Source organism: Anopheles stephensi, chromosome 2 (assembly GCF_013141755.1).
Source record: "Anopheles stephensi strain Indian chromosome 2, UCI_ANSTEP_V1.0, whole genome shotgun sequence".
In the NCBI taxonomy this organism is placed as follows: Eukaryota; Metazoa; Arthropoda; class Insecta; order Diptera; family Culicidae; genus Anopheles; species Anopheles stephensi.
The window spans coordinates 46,275,395-46,297,242 of NC_050202.1; the positions used below are offsets into that span (position 1 = coordinate 46,275,395).

General features: G+C 42.6%; 1 protein-coding gene across 1 annotated transcript; it reads left to right on the plus strand.

Moving 5' to 3' along the window:
- Positions 1-15,888: 15,888 nt before the first annotated feature.
- On the plus strand, positions 15,889-20,363 carry LOC118502386 (chorion peroxidase-like). The gene is made up of 7 exons (XM_036034608.1): positions 15,889-16,061; positions 17,949-18,036; positions 18,113-18,445; positions 18,507-19,545; positions 19,614-19,802; positions 19,873-20,062; positions 20,127-20,363. Exons 1-7 carry the CDS (start codon positions 15,950-15,952, stop codon positions 20,291-20,293), a joined length of 2,118 nt encoding a protein of 705 aa, XP_035890501.1. The 5' UTR covers positions 15,889-15,949; the 3' UTR covers positions 20,294-20,363.
- The last annotated feature ends 1,485 nt before the right edge of the window (positions 20,364-21,848 follow it).

The window sequence follows — 21,848 nt, forward strand, 5'->3', positions numbered from 1 at the left end:
TTTTGTCATATTTTACACCAATGATCAACACGGATTTATTCCAAACGGATTGAAACATAAATGGGAAAAATATTTTGGATTTATTATTTTTTTAAACTCGATAAAACGCAACTATGCAAATAAACTAATACAATCTTTACATATTTGTACAGGTAGTAACATAAAAAATGGAATAAGTAATGATATAAATAAGTTTATTTTAAAAGCATTTTGATTATTTGATTGAAAATTTGATTTTTGTACTAAATTTTTGTCTAGCTTAAAACTTTAGAACGTCTTTCTCTGCCAGTAATGGTAATCTTCACTAGTATGCACTCGTAACCGATGCTTAAAACATCAATTTCAATAGAATTTTCAAATATACAATTGCATCCGTGCTGAAACTTCTTTCTGTACTGAAACTTAAGCATAATCCATTTAACAAACCAATTACTTCATGGCCGTGGTACGGCTTCCGAGAAACTTACCGATCCTAACCTAACAATAATATTGATTACAATGCATTTCAAACCAACCCAATTGAACAAGTCGGAACGGAAAAGAAAGCTGCAACTGGAATGTCACATTCATGCCCCGGCATGAATAACTTTGACAACTTCAGGAAATCAATAATGCAACGACATTTTCTTTTCCTCCGCGCGTTCCTCGTTTTCCTCCAGCACTCCAGTAAGTCCCGTGCAGGTTTGCTACAGCGTAGGTACTAATCAATAATTGCAATCGTCTTTCACTGCTTTCAGCGAAAACTTTACCAAGCTGCCGTTAATTTTCTTCAACAAGCCGTTTCCTCCCTGGACTTGCCAGACTGCCACATGCCCGGTCCACCTCCCGGGCGCTGAGAGGCGCCGGTTTTGTGTGTTGTTTTCGTACGAAATGAAGGCTACATTTTTCTACGGCCAAAAAGAAGAGGAGGAAGCGGATGGGAGAGAGTGGCACGATCCGGAAGTTCTGCTGAGGACATAAATCACGTAGCCAGAGTAACATAATTGAACGGTACTTTCTATTAAAGTTTCTGTCACTTACTGTTCCGTCAGCCAGCCTGGTGTGTGTGTGTGTGTTCTCGGTAGGGACGGTTGGTTTGGTTGTTTTTTTTTGCACTCCTAACAGCTGGAGTTTTTACAAATGATTAAATCAGAGCTGAGAAAATTACACACTTAAATCAATGGCGTCAGAGCCTACGAACGAATCGTGCCGGGGTTTTTGTTCGTAGTGCTGGCATGCATGTCAAAGTTGTCATTTCTAATTGATTGTTGAATTAAAAAAATTGCCTCGTTTTGGAAAGTATTGGCATGTTTGTAGAATTGAAATAAACAATCGGACTCATTTCTTTTATGAGAAATTCATCGAATTGCAAGCCATCAGCGCCTGTGCTTAGGCAATGCGCACGGCATCAGAGATCGTATCAGCTTGACTTACATTTGCGATGTAGATAAATACTGAAAGTGTTTGTACATTTTTTTGTAGAATTGATTTTTTAAAACTGAAGAAAACCTTTAAAATAAGAAAAAAAAACTTTTCCTTATATTTCTCTTGCCAGCATTCCGAGCAGCTTTTCTTAAGCTACCCCAGCTAGCCAGGCCCGATCCTTCATCATCAACATCAACACCCCATGAATAGGCAGCACCGATTCTTCCTCCGTCGTTGGGATTTATTGGTCTACACATTGTGTATCAGTGTGCTGGGTCCATGTACGTGTGTGTATGTGTGCCGGGCCAAGGTGTTGAACGAATGGGTCGTTCGGGGCTGTCAGCAATGCTGAAGCTGATATCCTGCCATGATTTATGACGTAGATGAGCCTGAACAAACGGCTCGCACCAGTAATGGTTCGGCGAAAAGGAGTATGGCCGCATGGGTTGGAGCGCAAGTCGAGAAAAAAATTGTATCTAAATACACCTAAAAAAAAGTCGGCCTCCCATCAACGGCTTGACGTCTAGTCGTTGTAATTTGTTTGATGTGTTGCGCATACAATATGGAATAAGCGGGGAGCAAAAAAAAACTGAGAAATGTTACAGAAAGAAAAGGTTCGTTCAACCGTGGAACAAACGTGGTGCCCAAGGTGTGAAAAACGTTCAAGTGCATTACATTGACATGGGTTGAAGGAAATTAGCAGCCACAGATACACGTGTGGGATGTTGCTTTGGAAATGCTGTGCTGGGGAGAGTGTGTGTGTTTGCGGACTTTATTTGCTGTTTACTGAGCATGGAGACTCTTTTTTCGACCCTAACGATGCATTGTTAATCTAATATGAATGTTTTACGAGCGTGATGAGAGCGATGAGTTCAAAAATAAAAATGACGCCGCTCTGACACGGATTTACATGGGTCTATTCGTCACTTCTTCATGAAGTATGATTTTGCAGATGTCAGGGCGATAGGCAATTATTCAAAGCTGTAGGTCAACTTTTGGACAAACAAATTTAAGCCTCCTATTCCTTCTTCACCAAAAAGACAATACAATCAATTGCATTAGCATCACTCTGCGTGAGATACCTTTTTCTCTTATTGCCGTCCATCTTTTTATAATTACATTTTATCGCCCTAACAGTCCATCCCATACAGGATACAGGAAACAAACCAAAACTTCCATGTTTACTTACACAAATCTCTTTGCAGCAGAAGCATATTAATGGGTTCCCATCGGCCAGATTATCGGTCACCCCCAGGCCATCCAGGTAGTTCAGGAAAAAAAGAGATGATGTACAGTGAACCAGCCATCGGACACATTTACAGGCGCTTGAGTGTGTGCACTGATGTACTTGGATCGATGCACAAAATTCTCATTTCCGGTCCGGTTAGTGGGGATCTTCTCGATTTCGGGTTTTCATTCCGGAGGGGATGTGGTTTTCGTCCATATTTTGACAGTTGATGGTTGGCAGCTGGCCTGCAATGATCTATTAACGATTATACGATGTTGCAGTATTGTTTCGCTTCTTGCTTCACTCGTGAGCTTTATGATTGATTTGTTTTTGAAAGGTAATTTACTAGTATAAATTACGGCATATTCTTGTAGGAGTACTGAAACTTATACATCATATGTTGATGCTTTGTTGTATAAGTGCCAGTTGTGTAGGACACTGTTGGATGTAATCGTTTATTCCTAGTCTTGAGATGAAAATAAATATGTGGTTTTGTAACCAAGGAAACCTTAGAAGCGATCCAGTGTAATGTGCCGAAGTAAAAAGGCATCAAAGCCTTTGGTGCTTTTCGATTCACACGGACTAAAACCTTTTCGTGCCTTCATCCTCTTACCGGACTACCAGGTTAGGCTTAACTTCTATAAGAGGGTATAGATGTTTCCTATGAAGGAATGTTTCGGCGCCATACTGTGACTCTCATGTAAGTGAAGTCAAACGTAGAAGACTTAAGATTGCACCGACATCCATTCAGGCTAGTGTTACCCTTTTGTCGGTCCGCTGCAGTCAGCTATTGCTCGCAATGCAGGATAGATTTTCAGGGTACTGAATAGCCAAGGTACGAGCCATCACGACGTTATAGTCTTCCAACCTCCATTATCGACGTCTGCCATTAACTGTCAATCAGACACCCACCCTTTTAGGGCAAGACGCATGATCCATTGCCCTTTTTTCTTATTAAGGCCTTGAAACATTTAGGATCTAGCAAGTCTGGTAGCATTTTTAAAATTTGGAAGCTCAATGAAAGCCACCAAAAAACGCCAAAGGTTGGAATGTGTTTACTTCTAAGCTAACACTGTTCCGAATGCTGCCTCAATGTCCCATATATTCTTTTGTGAACCGTTGGTGTAACGAGAAACCCTACAACTGGCTTCATCTTTAGTCTGAGGCAGATCATCAAGAGATTGTGTTGAGTCATAGAACAACATAAAGCATTAGCTTTCGGCGGACATGAGCTCTCACCATTCTCGAGCGACGAGTACTAAGAAATATTGTTAGCGCTCTTTGTGTGAGCAGTGCATACGTTTCCTAGAATTAACCACGTGCTAGCTGTAGCTATTTGACGGTGGCTGAACTATCCTCACTTTGTCAAAGCCCGGGAAGATATGATGGTAGGGACTCGTGACGAGGATGCTGGGATCAAACTCACCAGGACTCACCAGGTGCTGTAATTCAATAAGCACAGCGAGCTCACTGCCAAGATCATGTGGTTGTACAAATTTCAGAGTACTGGACACTATCTAGGTCAGTGCCAGGTGCTTCCTCTAGGGGACGTCATAAAAGTAAAGGATGATAATCTCTTGCATAGTTTGCAAGAGTTTACACAAGAATCGGCAATAAATTTAAATTTTCTGTTCTCCAACTGGAAGAAATTTTATCAGAAATTCTATTGCCACCACTGTCACTATTGCTTCGAATTCTATGAACTGATGCAATCTATTTTTGTTCCAAAGAAAATTGAATCCGTTCTTTCGTGGAATAAATGTGTCGTCGTTGCCAAATGGAATACTACATTTATCGATGGTTTCTTCGAAGGACAGCTCTCTTGTCACACATAACTTTAGGATGTAAATAAATCAATTATATGATATTTAGTAACGTCGTTGAACAAGAATCAGTGCAACTGGGATGAAAACAGCGATGTTTGTAGTGAAACTATGTATGGCAGCAATTATTTCAAAATTGCCTTCCTGGCAGGTTACAGTAAAGAAACGCCTAGCCTCTTACTACCGTTGAGTATTCAATAGAATAATCATCCAGTTAATAGTTGTTAAATTGCTTGGCTCGTTAAGAGTTTGTCCTACGGATGGAAGCGACTGTCAGGGACGCGTGACACTGGCATTTGTATTAAGAGTATCCCTTCACTGGAACTGTCTGCCACAGAGCGAGACACCTTCCTCAGCGTACTCTAGCGAGCAATCGCTACCCGTATCCTTCCCCGTGCGGTTCATTCCAGGTAGAATATCCATATTTAGTTTCGTTCTCGATTTAGCCTCATAGATGTCAAGCAAGATGGTGACATTTACCCGAACGATTGTGATCCTTCTCGGAAGTGGAAGTATCACATTTGATGCTTTATGCTGCCCTCAAACCCGGCAGCCCGAATCGATAGCAACGCAACAAACAGAACCAGCTGAGTGTTATGGCAACGGGAGTAACGAAGCGAAACAGGTTGGCGTGCTGTGCCGTGGGTCACTACCGTACACCGATCCGGGCTAGGGTTTGATAAAGGTCGGCGTTTGATTGATGCGTTACATTAAGTGGCATTTGATTTTAGTGCCAAAACTGTGCTCAGCCATCGGTGCGGAAAGGTGTTTAGTCTTTTGATGATCCCGGCTTATTGCGGTTAATCGTTGTATAGATCCCGTTATACATGAACGAAATAAGAGAACACGGAAAACGGAGATTTCGGTGTGTGTGAAGGCATTTGCTTCAGGAAGGAAGTGAATGGAAAGCTTTGGAGGTCTGTCAATTGAAAAATTTAAATAAATCATTTTAATTTAATTAATGTTCAATCAAAAATCAAGATTTACAAATTTAATGACCAATTGGATTTTGAGTTCATATTCAGTTCATATGTTCAACTACCAATAAACATTAAAGTAATCCTTCGAAAATGATCTCAAACCGCAAAAACATTGCATAACAACATTTCCGTAGATCTGTCGAAGGTTGGAGTGAAAGCTTACGTTAAGTCTCAAGCACGCTGCGTTGTCTTACGTATTGGCAGTTTGACAACTAGAATACAGATTTCTCGGTATTGTTGATCAACTGTTGCCAAGGTGTTTGTGCTTCGGGGTCTTGAGCCTCTGCTAGCCACTGGACGCAGCTATATTAGTGTTAATCAACATGGTTTTGTACCCAGAAGGTCTACAACGACAAACCTAGTGCAGCTAGTTGGCAATTGCCACAAACCATTGGAAGATGGCTACCATCGGTCGGTGCCAGCTATACGGACATTAAAGCAGCCTTCGATAGTGTGCCTCACACGGTTCTACCTTCCAAACTCGATAGGCTAGGCTTACCAACTCCATTGATGATATGGCTGCGATCGTACCTGGTCGACCGTTCCTACGCGGTAAGGCTGGGTCTCTTGCATTTCAAGATCGCTCAGTGCATGTTCTGGTGTTCCACAGGGTAGTAATCTTGGCCCGTTACTGTTTGGTCTACATCAACGACCTGTTGATGATGCTCCCTGATGACAACTTCCTGTTATATGCCAACGATGCAAAAGTTTTCCGTCAAATCCGTACGCCAGAGGACCATCTACTTGTACAACCCTCACTGTGTGAGTTCGACTCCTGGTGCTAGCGACACCCTGAGTCTTTGCTACGACAAATGCGTCACCATCACCTTTAGCCGAACACAAGCCCCTATCCTGTTCAGCTACGAATTTAACGGATAAATCCTCGCGAGAAAGGACTGCGTTAAAGATTTAGGCGTGTTCATCGTTACGAGGCTGTCTTTGGAAGAACAGCTTGATCATGTCCTGGCTAGGTGTAACCAATTGCTTGGATAGGTTACAGACATGACGCCCTTTGTAGCAAGTCGTTATACTGCTCCCTGGTTCGATCGCTAACAGAATATGCGAACACAGTGAGGTGGCCTTCCTCGATCCGCTCTTTAGTGCGGCTCAAGTTCATTCAACGTAGAGCAACGCGATTCACCCTTTGCATTGCTTTGCACTCGTCTGCTACGCTGGTTGCCACAGCCACTTGGCTCAACGGTACCATAGATTGTCCAGCGCTCTTCTCGACGGTGTGTCTATTCGTGCTAGCCAGGTCGCTCCGGTTTCGGGCAATGCTATCAATCGTAGAGCCCTGGACCTCGTTTCGTTCGCGTGACTCATTCTTCTGTATGTGTCGTCTCCTCAACTTGTTCGGTGAGGCGTTTGAATCGGGAATATCTACGGCAGAGAAACTGGAGCGCGTAAACGTTCGGAGACGAAAGCTTTCTGATGTGCGTTAACAATGAAATATCTGATGTTCCGTGGCCACGCCGTGAGGGCTACACAGTCAGTCGGTTTTAACTTAAATAAACAAATAAACAAATATAGTGAGCTTTTTTCAAACTCTCGAGCATGGTAAATAGGATTTATGTCACGTATCTTTACGGCAAACTCGTATTCTGATCTGAAGATCTTTATTATTAGTCTTTTAAATACAAAGACTCTTTCTTTATTATTAGTCTTTTAAATATTAGAAGACTTCAATTCAACGTTAAAACATTTTTTTAAATTATTGTACAAATCTTTACCGTAATGAATCTCACAATACTTCAATCGAAAAGTGTTCACAATCGGAGCGTTTGAAAATATCATTGCTATCAATCGCTTACCAAATCGTTTCGTCATTCGAATCAGATTTACTCAACTTTTCGAAACTTTCACCTAGCATCACAGTGAATCAATGTAGTGAGTAAAATAACCATCCCGTTACCCTTTGCCCACCGGCACTCCACCACTAGTTTCCTAGTAGAAAGAAAATTATTCATCAACCTCGCTCTGGACCTGCTGGCCGAATCACGTCACGTCTTGACTTTGGCACTGGAGGCAAGCCTGAAGCGCACGAGAAAATTTTACAATTGTCATTTGATTACAAAAGTAGTCCGACTGGAGGCGCCGGTTGACACTCGCAGGTTGGCACTATGCTCCGACGCTCCGTCCGGATCCAAACCCGATTGCCTGACTTCACCGGGGGCAATCAGATTCCGAGTGATTACTGCGGCATTGTCAGTGTCAGAGGCTCATCTAACTTTCTGCCGGCGATCTGTGGCAGTTTTGGAATGATTACGGGTATGTAGAGCTTTCGCCCACTCTGCTGCCTGTCGTTGGCGAATGGTTGGTTTTGCAAAAGCGGCAACCCACGGTGAGGCGATGTTGATTACGAAAGTTTTAATTTTTATTTCCGAAACTTTTACTCGGCAAGGGTTCAGCTTTGGGGTTTACGTTCAATCACTTCCGTTCCGTGTGGGGTATGTTGCCGCGTGGAAAGTCGTTCGACTGGCTGCTTTTGATGGGTGTGCTAATATTTTATAGCTGAAGAGTAAATTTCAATTAACTCTCGAGCATTTTAACTGATCTTTGACGTGTTTGAATGAAGGAGTGAAAGTTGGAAAATTGATTTGAAGGATATGCTTTTCCTTTAATGAATTCGTTGAAAAAAGAAATGAAACACTCAAACCCTCGAGGGTGTAAGCCCTCGATAGACCAGAAACAATTCCAACCAGCTCGTGTTGCAACGCACGGTAGCCGACGCCTTCAAGGGCAAAAAGTGATCAAGCGTCAAACGTCCTTCTCCATCATGCAAACGTTGAACGCTATTTGACTGGAGTCTAATTTCCCTTCTCATCGAACTTAAGCCCCAAAGAACGAGATGAACCAGAAAATCTGCCCCCATAAAAAAGAGGCAGACATAAACGTGAAAGCACCGAGCGAAAACAAGCTCGATAACGTTGGCGAAATGATACTGGCACGGTGGGTAGACAATGTTGATGCTGATTACTGGCGCGATGGGCGTGAAAACCGAGGATGAAAACGGTTTTACCATTCAGGATACTTTGGCCGAAACTATCTCATTAATATTTCATTCAAGATTAGCACCTCGCCAAAGGAAGGAGTTTTTTTCCCCGCTACCGTTGTTGTTGTAACTCTCCGGTTCGGTTGCTGTGCTGGGCGAGCTCTGGACGAGACATTCCAGGAGAATGAAGCTGTTTTTGCGCCGCACGGTAAACTGGAGTAAAGGTTGATGATTTTCATAAAATTTTGTGTGACTTTTAGATTACTTCCGGGAGTGGACTAAGTACGGGTGAATGGTCTGGGCCTGGACCGGGCGGGCAGACATTTGGGTAGGTACCATTGCACACGGCGGTACTTACGCGTCGATGCGATTTGTTATTATGGATTAATTTGCGTCAAGACGATGTGGTCATTGGGTTCGGTAACGAATGGCTCGAACGGGAGTGCTCCGATTGAATGAATGTAGTTAATGGAGCGTACCCAGGGGTCGACCGATGAAAATGAAACCGTTTCATCTTTGGTTGAAAGTGAAGCAGTTAAATGCTAGATAGAAGTAAGATAGACAATTAAAGGAATTTTATTCGCTCGTTGAACAAGGAGAGGGTTGTCTTGGTAGCAGGATAATTGGCTTAGCAGGACCAAGTTGTTGGAGGCGGCCTGGTGGTCGAGACGACAACAGCGCCAGTTTTCATGCAGCAGGACCGGGGTTCAAATCTCATCCGGAACGTTCCTCCGTTGCAAGGACTTGACTATCACCCTTCGTTGTATTATTATCAGGCATGACCGAGGGGAGGAGAAAGAAGATGAATATGTTTTTTATCAAGCAGTTCGACCGTTCAATTTTAACTTTAAAAAATCGTTCATTCTATTGATATATACTGTTTGATAAGCTGTGTTTATTATTATGAAGCGTTCCGGATTGATGTCAATTGCTTAAAACCTAATTAAAAGCCTTGCTAATATCTCTGTAAAATTGTGCTCAAATGTTTTGCAGTTTTCATAAGTCTTCCGAACAAACTGTATCTTTTCGTTTTGTTTCGATGAAGATGATGATCACACCTAAACTCCTGCTTAGGCTTGGGATGGTCTAGCTTATCCTTAAAATATTTGTTCAAACTTATTTTAAATGTAAATTTGATTTGTTTTACAATATTTATGAAAAATCAATAACCATTGAATTGAATTTTTGGAACTTCAGAGCAACTTGTAGCTCAGACTTGGGTTAATCTCCTGCCAAGTCTTTGACATTATTTAGTATACTCAAATGTGCTGCCAAGCCACGCAGACTTATTCTGATTCTTATGTCTAAGTTTTGTATTATTTTATTTGTGTGATAGAGAATAAAAAGCTTCATCATCATGACCAAAAGTGATGTTGGTAACGGCTTACAATATTCTCCTCAGTACTTACAAAACAATTGACACTGATCGTCAGATAGATTTTGGGAACCCATTGTTTATTTCTAGTTGAACTTATTTATTTTCTTCTTTACACAAACAGCTATGAACAAACTGAAGATATTCTTACTTAGTTTAAAAACTTGTAATTTTTTATCAAAACTGCAATGTACAAGCTTTAAGAAAAATGAATGGAAATATATATTTTTTCATGCAAGCATGTCGGTTGTACACTCTGCATGCCTTAGATGAAAGATTAGATTATTATACTTAGGCAGACATTTTTCATTACTAGTGAGTATAAGCTTATAATAATAAGAAGAAAATTAAATGATTTCTGATTTAACAACAGATAGATATAAATAATAGTTTGAATCCTTATTTCTCTCGTTTTTTGGAGTTTGCATATTGCATAAAACTTATATTAATGCTAACAACAGCAGAAAACTTCTGAGAAGAAATGTTCACATCGCAAATTTATTATTATGCTTACTTATTTTTCGACAAAACAGTACTAGACATTAATTTTATTTGGAGTATTCTTTAAACATATTATATTCCTACGTTTCACAATCAACACCGAATTTAAGTTACGCCGAAAACGCATCTCAACGATGCTGTGCGGCACACGACAAACAAATGCACCGCAATTGCGTACTGCCGGTCGGATTATTTACTGGGCCACCGAAAATTCGTATAAATTTGCGGTTTCTACCAGTTTCTATCACCGACACTGTCACCTCCGCCACAATCAGTTCCAGCATAAACAGGTACGACGAGCGGCACACGTGGCACATGCCAAAAGGAGTGCACTGCCGATCCAGGGCGCTTGCATTCCGGTTGTGCAGTTGCATCGATCGAGTTTTACAAATATGTTAATGAATGTTAAACTCGCACTACATATTCATAAAATGTCGTCAGGTTGTGAGCTCTTGGGACGTTTTGGGAACGGGAGCTTTCGTTGGCTGACGAGATGAGTTAGGCGTTGAGTTGTCAGCAGGGACTGGCTGTGAGAGATGTGTATACACACGCGCACCACTGAGCTATGGGGGATGTTGATAACGCTCGTGATGATGATGACGATGATGATGATGTTGTTGTCGGTGAAATTATGGAGTAGAGATGTGGCGCAGATTCACACAACGGAATCGGGGTTTGAATGTTTGCAAAATGGTAGATTTATGTCCTGCAACAAACCGGGTGGACGAACCCAAAGGCGACACATAATTTTGTATAATCACCACTGACAACACAATTGCACACACACACTGACTGACTCATACCGCAGGCATTCGGATGGATGCAGCCACAAATGAATTGTTACATTCGTCCTGTCAGCTTCGGTGTTTGCTGCGTACTCTTGGGAGTACTCCCAAAGCCTCCGAGAGCTCGACAGGAGACTCGACGGTGGCCGAGTGTTGACGGGACGGAGCGATCCACACGGACGAGTGGAAGAACGGTGTTGTGCACACAAAACACAACACCACAAAACGCACAGGCCTAACAATGCGCACTGGGGCGATACCATTGTACCGATGGTTGTGTAATTACTGAAAATCTTTGCACACACGGGCATTGGACGAGTGAAAGCCGGCTACCCGCACCAAGATGCAAAACAAGAGATCGGCCACACGTGCCGAAAGCCAACCCCTTCCCAAAAGCAGACCCAGCAATCCAGCAGGCAACGGTAGGCCACTGTACAGGCATTCCGATTCTATAGGCTCGGAGAACGCATTAATTTCAAACGGCACACGATACCCGGCGCATGTGACTAGGATGCGTTCGGCTGGGACGGGTATGACAGGAATGCAATTACCGTTTGGGTGCGTTTGTTAAGGCAACTGGAGCACCGTGCTGAAAGAAGCCGGGAGTTGTCATTCTCCGATCGGCAACCGATCGTTGGCTTTGATTTGCGGCCAGTCGATGAGTGAAAGCAGTCCCGGGGCCGGGTCTCGGTTTGGGCGAGATAAAGCGTCAAGTGAGGGTTGCAATTATGTCATGCTGGGCGCGCGCGTGTGGGGTGTCATTTGGTGATAAATTCCATTCCCTACGCCGAACAATGACATTTCTTCCGGCGGGATTCGATGGATTGTAATGTTGCGTGTGAGTGTGTGTGTGTGTGTGTGTGTGTGTGTGAACCCGTCATAGAAATCATCATTTTGAGAAGGAGTGAGAGATTGCAGTGCTCGATCGAATTCCACACATTTAATTTACAGCATCCTCAGCGCCCCAAGGGGAATGTCGTTGTCTGAAGGAAGTATTGTTCGGTCATGAATGTCGTTAGTGGTTGAGATTGAGTGTTGATGTTTGGCAGATGGAAGTTTAGTTTGGATCCCATTTCCGTTAAAGGGTACCGTGTGAGCTGAGCTACGTGAAGAATGACAAACTGCTTAAGGTTGGTCTTTAATGGTAGCAGCTTGCTGTTGGAGAGCTCAAATCATCAAAATTGATGTATGATAATCAGTTTATTTTTATTAATCTTACTTTCCATGTGCATTTAATAAAAAATGTTGGTTTCAAATCGCTTAGTCAATATTTTATAAGGGCTTTATCATTAATAATTTTATAGCGTAATAAAAATAATTCCTTGTCAATTATGATGCTCAATCAGTTATTCGAAAACTAGACTCGTTACTTGTAGCTTAAACAGTATTTTTTATTTAACACAAGACACGAATAAATGGTCCAATCTCTCGAATTATTCCATTTTGACGCGTTCCTAGTATTACAACAATACTTATACTATACTGCTGTTCATAAATTATAGCAGTTCTGCCATAAGCACTTAGGTACGATTGACTACACGTATCGCGGATTGCCTACATTTCGGCGCGAACACAGTCATGAGATTCAAAACGTGAGGTGAAACGAATTCAACCCATTATTTGCTTGCTTATGACATGTATATAAAATTCATTTTATTTCAATTGATTATTTGAATAAGATTTATATCAATTATGTAGAAGAATCTAATAAATCATTCGAGATTTAATCCTACAGAAACATACACAAAAAAACGTCATTCTGCATACTGCAACGCGTTTTTGCAGAATCTTAAATACAATCCCGCTTACAGCGGTGATGCTTCCAAGCAAGAGCTGTACGAAAAACAAAAAACCTTCTCCTTCGCTATCACGTTTTCCGCAAACTTACAAACAAGTGGGGCGGATGCTCTGTTGTACAAACTACTGTACAAAACATGTAAAAACATTCACGTTACACAGAGCGAATGCAAGAAAAGAAAAAAAAAAACACACACACACACACACACAGAATGGTGACAAAGAAGTGGTGGAAAAAGTGTGCACCCAACGGTGAACAATAAATATTACCAAGTGGTTGTATTTATGGAAAAAGTTTCACGTGCAACACACTGACACATAAAACACACACAGCACACAACTGCATCGCTACCGGGCATTCTTATGCGAGGGAACCAATCTTAGGGAGAAACTTTTTGCAAGCAGCAACGCAAAGATGTAACCTGATAGACGGATAGCTCCGTAAGCAGTAAGCATCATGAACTTCTCACGATAATAACTATCTTGCCAGAACGTTGTGTCACGGGTTTTCCTTTGGAGCGAATGGTTAAAGTTGTGTTTGAGTTTGAGTGAAATTGCATCAACATTTAATTTCCATTTGTGCGTGTCTTTCCAGTGTGTGACGGAATTGGCTGCAGGAAGCATGAATTTGATCGGTGTATCTTGTTCATCTGCAATTGGAAGTCGTTTGCAGCGTGAAAGTAGGATTATTTCATTTTTCCTAAAAATGGGTTCTCGAAACGATACGACAACGGTCTTACTGCACTGACATACAGCAATAGATTGTAAAAACTTTGGACATACGACTGTTAAGCATGAAAACAAAGTGAAGCGTTACAGAAGAAACGTAATCAAAACCATCCGCAATTACACAGTGATTCCTTGATATGCGTTTGTATCACTTTGATTGATTGCGCGCTGGATAAGGCGATTTTGGAGCTCCTAAACAACGAAGCAATTTCTAACGATCCTCGCTTTCTGATGGATCCCGAAGAGTTTGATTTTGATTTTCATAAGACGAAGCCTATCCTTCCGAACGAACAGTTGGGAGTTACGCGAACCCTTAATCCACAGAAGGTGCTGGAAGCTCTGGTCAAAAAGTATAGCTGCTGCCAACTGAGAAACCTTCTGGATGGCAAGTGCAACTCGAACGTGACGCTTCCGTGCTGTAAAGGAAGTGAGGAAATCTTATGCGATCCGACGTACCCGTAAGTGTGCTAGATATTATTGGAGGAAGAGTTACACAGCAGCGATTTTCTTCTCGACAGATATCGAAGTTACGATGGCAGCTGCAACAACTGCTATAGTGATCTCGTGTCGACACAAGCGCGCAGTAAATCTGGAGCTTCGCTACCACAGAACCGAAAGCTGATTTCAGGGCTGGCAGATGTGCTAAGAAAGCGAGACATCATAGCTATCACGAACCTTAACATGTGCTCTGTGTTTCTGAGTGAATTTATCAACTCGGATATGATCGGACGGGCAAACAAACGTACGAAACGGGGAACTGAGGGTTTTCGTTGATGTCTTGCGGATGGATCCGATCGTAGGCCTTTTGTATCGCCACTCTCAAACCCATTGTTGGTTGCGCCAAGCGATCGCTACTTCGGTAGGCTTGGTGTGGCGGAGCTAAACCTGGAGAGTAGCTACCTCGATCTGTCGAGCCCGTACAGCGAGTCAGCAGCGTATGATGGTTCCGGCCGGTTGGAGCTTCAGCATTGTGGGGCTACTTCATCGATCGTCAATAGTGACCCAATTACGGTACAGTTTTTTGCCATTGCCCGTACTATTTGGTAAGCTGCACAACTACTGTGTTGATCGTGCCAGTACATGCCTGCAGAGTCCGGGACCGGTAGCGGAACGGTGCCGTGCGTTTACGATAGGCGTGTATCAGAAGATAGTTTTCGAGCAGCTACTTCCCGTACTGTTTGGTGAGGAGTTTTACAATACGTGTGACTTGAACTGCAGGTACAATCCAGTACAGGAATGGGTTTGGAAGATTCCAGCACGTTTGGGTACCGGAAACCATGCTGGACCAGGAGCAGGGCCAGATGAAGTCTTTACCATTTAACACGTTCTTTCACGATAAAGAACGGTTCGATTGTACGGGTGTGTTGGATGGGGTTCTGGAAACACCAATTTACATAGGAAATCTGTCCAGTGCGGTGAATGGCGGACATGCAAAAGGTGAGAAATAGTCTAAAACGATCCCTCTTTTCTTCCTAGAATGTGGATAAGTTTTACACTGTGGATGGAACTCGTGGCACCTGTTTGTAGTGTATCGAACTGTCACGTAACCATGATTCGGGCCTGTGTCCATTGCTGACCTACAAACACTACCAAGAGCAGCTGATTGGCGAAGAAACGAGATGCTACGACACGTTCGAAGATCTGAGCGATATGTTCAGCGACGATGTAAGTGGCGATCATGCTTAAGAGATATCTTAAACAAGTTTTAACGTTTCTTGTACTTCAACTAGGTGATTGAATATTGAGCCAAGCGCTTCGAGCATCCCAGCGATATTGATCCATCCATTTTTCGTTGCTAGCTCAAGAATATCGGCGAGCGATATTCGAGGCTACATGAAAACGTTGAACTACTTCTTCTGTCACCTTTAGAATGTTGGAGCTTTCTGCGCAACATATTAGCGGTTAGTAGATAGTTCCATATAAATTATTGCCTTTGTTACAGTCAAATCAAGCAACAATTATTTACTGTACCGCAATGATGACAAAGAAAGACTGCAGCGGGCTTGGGTATGCGGTGGCAATAGTGAGTTGTTGTACATAACAAGGAGAAAAAGAGTAAACTGTTTCGGACCATACCGGCCCGGGAACCATCAACAAGACACAATGTGAACCAGCAACACGGTAAACACTCTGACCATCAACAAAGTAAAACATCCAAACATAAAACTCCACAGCGAGCGGAATCTTATAAAACCACCACACCAGAAACGCGCCATTCAGTAAGGGTGCAGGTGGCCTGCTGGTGGTACAACAGAAGTTCCCGATGTTGCAGAAGTGCTAGTTTAGTGAATTAACCGCTATCGTGAAAGTTGTTTTACTTTTTTTGTGTCTAAACATGGCTTCCCTAAGTCAGACATCGTTTTCTATGCACGTGGTGCACGTTCTAGGGATAGCGGCCGCCCATTGTCTGCTTCTGTGCGTAAAATTATCGTCCGCGGAACCTTTCGGTACGGTAACACAACTAGCACGGCTGTTGTTTACTATTAAAGAAAAAATGATTGGTTTAGCGTATACTAAACTAAACATGGAGCGTGTGGCGAAACTTAGATTAACATTGAAAAGTAAAACGAACCGTTAATGTCAAGTTCTAAGGTGCCTTGAAAAGTGTCTGCACCACCAGAATTGGATCGTGTTTTTTTTTCAGTTGTGGCACTTGCACTTGGTGTTTGTAAACTTAGTTAAATGTTTTTAAACAAAGTGCGCGGCTTAACTTTTAGCGCCGAACGTGATTTTTCTAGCTGTGGCGTTGTGTACGTGACATTGTGCATCAGAAAAAAATGCAGTGAAAGAAAAAGAAAACCCCTTTTGGTCTTGAAAATGAAGCAAACCCGTGGTTCGAAAGCTATTTTCATCAAAGTTTTATCGGGTTTCTTTACACGAGGGAATTTTAATGTTTGAGGAATTATCATATTCATTCCGTATTTGATTAACAGACTTTTGCCCCCGGGGAAATTCTATTCGTTCATCTGCTTCGAAGAATGGGACAGTGCTTTGAGCAGATTAAGATGATTTTACTCCAATCGATATCAATAAGGATCTACTTAAAAATATGTGTTCGATGATCTTGAGCGATGGTGTATCTGAAACAAAAAAAATAGGATTTTATCAAACCAGAAAATCTTGGCAATTTTAAAAACAATAATTAACGTAATCTTTTGACATTCGTAAAACCCTTCGCTCAATTCGAATGTTTCTATAAATATTTCTAACTTTAGCTTCTTCTTCTTCTTCTTTGGCATTACAACCTCAGGAGTTCTCGAGGCTGCCATTTCTTGCTTTCTGTGACTTAATACCTTTAGCTACACTTGAATAAAAAAATTGTTTGACTAAAGGGCTGTAGAATAGCGTCACAGTAAATATAATATCTTCTTCTTCCTAGACACTACAGCCTCGAAAGATCTTGGGTTGCCATTTCTGGCTTTAGGTACTCAGCTTTCCGTACGGGGAGACATACTGGGTGGAATTTGAACGCAGGCCCTACAGTGTAAAGATCCCGAATAATAAATACAAATATAATATCATCAAAAAATGAAGAAAGAGTCTATTGGGATAAATAAGACAGAACACGGGAACGGAATGTAGCGAACGATATTTTCTGGTCTAATAAATACCCATTGGTTCACTCTGAGAGAACCGTGTGCGTCGCAAAAACAGAATGGGTTATACATTGCCCTCTTTGGCCCCGGCCAGACCTAGCAATTACGACCGCTCTGGACAAGAAGGAAAAGCAGACACTGGGGTCGTTAAGGAAGCGTCTGATGTCGATTCTGGAAAACTTCCACTGTACTCTGTCAATCTTTAGAGGTGACGCCTACAGGAGACTAAACGATGCTGGCATAGTCCAGGATAGGATGCAATTAAACGCGCTTAAGCATAGCAGTTGACGGACCTCGGACGCCGTGCAAGTGATGAGACCCAATTCCATGTTGAATCGTTCGAGGACTCAATTGATATGTGGCTCAAAAGACACTTTATACTCGAGCCACTCGCCAAGGTCCGAGTATGTGACTTGAGTGACTCGTGGGAGTGGTGAGCCAAAGAGGAAGTAGTTATAAGGCAGCATTATAAGGATGATACTCCAATCAGTAATGGATCAGCGTAGCTTTGAAGGGAGGAGGAGTCAAAAGCTGATGATATGTGTAAAGAAGATCACATTTGTTGCGCTCATTGACTATTTTATAAATTTTATAATATTCTGTAGGATTGCTTCCAAACACCACAAAAAATCGAAAAGAATCTTATGTGAATAAAAAAAACCCGAAATAAGAAACGATGAAGAAATGAATGTTCGCTCAAACTCAAAACCTTCCTCCTAATATCTCTTTCCACTCAAGATAAATACTATCTGTCTGAAGTTCCGGAATATTACGCTGGATACGACCAACAATGTGGATACAACACAAAGTGTTCAGGTGATCAGAGGTAAATTATATTACCGAGCTTGTCAGCAGCAGCATAGGTATCAAGGTTTCCTAATCATCCCACTCTTGGCCTCCAGTTGCCCTAGCCAGGAGATGTTCGGTGAGTACGAGAAGGAAGCCTTCATCAAGGCGGTCGCCGAGATGCTGAGCAACGAAGAGCAAGCACAGAACAGCTGCTACCGCATCGGGAAGGACGAATTCGACTTCGGACTCTTCCAGACAAATTCCATCAACCCGAACGAAGATCTAGACTTACGGCGTACGCTTACGACGGACAAGTTTTTGAAGACGTTGGCAAAGAAGGTGGGAAAATGTCAGTTGCGAAATCTGCTGGATGGGAAATGTTATGCCAATTTGACGCTGTCTTGCTGCAATGGTTCCGAGCAGATTGCCTGCGATCCGAACGATCCGTAAGTGTGGAGTGAGTGTGAATGATGTCTTGATTATTCAAAAGCGTTTTCTTTTACATAGCTATCGTACATACGATGGAAGCTGCAATAATCTGCAGCACCCTAGCTGGGGTAAGCGTGGAAGTGCGTTGAAGCATCCCTTCGCACCGTGCTATAGTGATGTCGTTTCAAAGCCGGCCCGCAGCAAATCAGGAGCACCGTTGCCCCAAAACCGGAAGCTCATCTCCGAGTTGGCCAACTTCCTGGATAAGTATGGTCCCAACACATCTTCGTCGCTGAACATGTTCATGGTGTTCTGGATGGAGGTGATGAATTCGGATATGATTGGTCGCGCAAACAAGCGATCAAAGTGTCCGACACAAGGATTTCGGGGCTGTCGCGCGGATGGCCTGGATCGAAGCGCTTTCGTGTCCACTCTGTCGAATCCTCTGCGCATACCGTCGGACGACCGGTACTATGGTGGGTCCGGTATAAGCTGTCTCAACTTTAGCCCGCAGGAGAAGGCAAACGATCGGTGTGAGTTGAAGCACGTGGGAGATCGTAACAAGGAAACCAGTTATTTAGATCTGTCCAGCTTGTACGGTCCAGCGCCGCACTACGATGCAAACGGAAAGCTACCGTTGTACCACTGTGGAGCAACGGCATCGATAGCCAAAGCGTCACCACTCGCCGTACAGTTTGTTGCCATCATTGGGCTGTTCGGTAAGCTGCACAACTACTGTGTGGATCGGGTTCGATCGTGTCCCAAGTCTAAGGGCTCGGTACAGGAGCGCTGTCGGGCGCTTACGATCGGTGTTTATCAAAAGATCATTTACGCACAGCTGTTCCCGCTGCTGTTTGGCGATGAGCTGTACAACCTGTGTGGTTTCGATTGCGAGTATAATCCGTATGCGGAGAGTGCTGTTTCGCAGGCGTACAAAAATGCGATCGGCAGGTTCCCGCACGTATGGGTTACGGATGAGGTGAAGTATAAGCAGGACGGTAGGAGCCAATGGCGACCGCTGAACGAGTATTTCCGCAATCATGAGTCGTTCGATTGTTCGGCAACGCTAGCAGGAGTGTTAGAGACACCCATGCAGACCGATCGACTGGTTGATGCGGTAAGAGAGTTGGGATTTTCTAGTGGAACTAGTAAACGACTCTAACTGCTACCCGTCTTTCACTGCAGATTGTGAACAAGTTTTTCTCCGCTGATGGACAGCGAGGTAGCTGTCTGCCCTGCCTTGATCTGGCACGCAATCGTGACTCTGGGCTATGTCCGCTGGTGCAACACAAGCACTTCGTCGAACAGATTGTTGGGGAAGAGAGCAAATGCTACAACACGTTCGACGATCTGCGCGATATGTTTAGCCCGGAGGTATGTGCTGTAGTGGCTGCAAACATGTCTGAGCGTTTGTTTATTTTTCTAATGGTCCTATCTTGCACAGTTGATCGAGTTCTTCGCACGGCACTACGAGCATCCGGGCGACATCGATGTACTGTTTGCCAACATGGATCATCGGGCATATCCTGGTGCGAACCTGCCGAAACTCGTGTCACAATCCTTCTGTATTGAGTTTAAGCGGCTCAAGTGTACGGATCGGTTCTTCTACACCTGGAATCCAAACTTGGGAGAAGGTAAGCTATTCCGGCCCTGGTGAAGTGTGGCTGTGGGTTAAACCATGACTTTCCTCCTTTCTAGGAGCTAAACATCTGATCGAGATTCTTGATTTCACTGCTCTGTTGGCACTGTTTACCGACATGGATGAGGTCCCGCTGGAACCATTCCTGGTTGACAGTCCGAAGGTTGCTGCAACGGATGTGAGAAAGTATCTGGAAAGCGTCGACTATCTTTATTGTCAAGTGTAAGACTGTATTGCAGCTACGGTGTGAAAATAAAGTGTATCGCAAAGTGATTGTGATATCATAGCAATTTAAATTGGTTTGTTTTGAATGTCTTAGACATTTTAAAGTAGAACATCAAGTAGTTTAGATGAACGACCTGCTAATACGACTCTGATTGTTTTAGAGCCTGAACATAAAACGAAACATCAGTTTACTATGATGGTGTCTGGACTGGATTGGCGTTAGGCTATTAGGCCGTGTCATTACAAGTAGTCTCATCTCCACTTTGTCATAATGATTGTGAAGCCCTGTAGGTTTTCCTGTCGGTTCCACCTATTTTAACTCGATCATAGACTATTAAAGAATATAGTTAATTTTTTTACTTTCTTCTGCATTGTGTAACGTCCTCTTTCAGGTTGGTTTCTGTACGATGAAGGAAGCGTTATCTAGGTTTATGAATGGTTCAGCGTGTTATAAAAAAAATCTGGGAATGAAAGCATCTATCATCTGGTCTAAGATGCCGCTAACTTCCCCATGCCGTAGCGTACCTTTCCTGTAATGCTAAATCCGCTTATGATTGATTTGTTAGCCTTTTTCATGCAGCCTCGTGTTGGTTGATTCGATTGAGGCACTTTGTTTTGTTTTCCTGTTTTTATTTCATAAAAAACGCACTCGTTGCTTCCATCTTCTATAAAGAATGTTTGTTCGAAGTGGTATTAACCAAAACTTCTTTGTAATAACTCGCTAAAATTTATCCGGTACCGCCAAAATACGATTTCAATAAAACATTGTTGAAGGATATCGGGTTTGGAAGCAGCAAATCGAAGCAATTGAAAAGAAACGTGAAATAGGCTGGTTATTGTGCTCCGTTCAGCACCGAGTACCTTAGGGCTAAAAATCAAATTTGAGGAATTGTAAAGGAAATTTGAGGAAATCGTTCAAAGTGAATTGTTCCGATTGACGTTTCCAGCCTTATGTCCTCAACCAAAAGCTTGAAAGCGTGCACTGCAGTTCTATATGCAGAACAATTCTCATCTTTACTTCCGCAACAACGTAATGCCAATATTGAAAATCACAAACGAATTATGGATGGGAACATCTAGAATGTTGACAGAAGTTTTGGCATTACATTGGCAGAAAAAGCATTCCAAATTTTACATTTAAATGTGTTTCATCTTCGAACTTAAATATTTACTGCCTTTATTGCACTAGAAAAAGCTTCTCAAACCAATATGCTAATGTATCCACGTTCCAAATGTACTCATAAGTTGCGATTCTCGATGGCCAATGAGTTACGGATCAGCATTTCATCTTTTTGCACCATTCGCTATAAATCAGGATTACGTATGATGAATGCGCTTTCCGACCGACACGTCAGTGCATTATGGTTCAGTAGGTTAAAAGGAAGAGGATTTTACTGGAGCATTGGCAGCCTCTTAGAAATAATGTTAGTTCAAGGTAATTTAGAGTCGAAATGCACTGTTTGCAGTATCCATCTAGAGTCTAGAAAGCCTTTTATGATACTGTCCATTTTCAATGGTTGTTAGTTAGAATTTTCATTAAAATTTCCTGTGATTAA

Excerpts from the sequence above, each read along its gene's own strand:
- LOC118502386 (XM_036034608.1), top strand. The coding sequence starts at position 15,950 with ATGGCTTCCCTAAGTCAGACATCGTTTTCTATGCACGTGGTGCACGTT. Across the intron at positions 18,037-18,112 it reads AAGTGTTCAGGTGATCAGAG|TTGCCCTAGCCAGGAGATGT; the intron begins GTAAATTATATT and ends CTTGGCCTCCAG. Across the intron at positions 19,546-19,613 it reads CCGATCGACTGGTTGATGCG|ATTGTGAACAAGTTTTTCTC; the intron begins GTAAGAGAGTTG and ends CTTTCACTGCAG.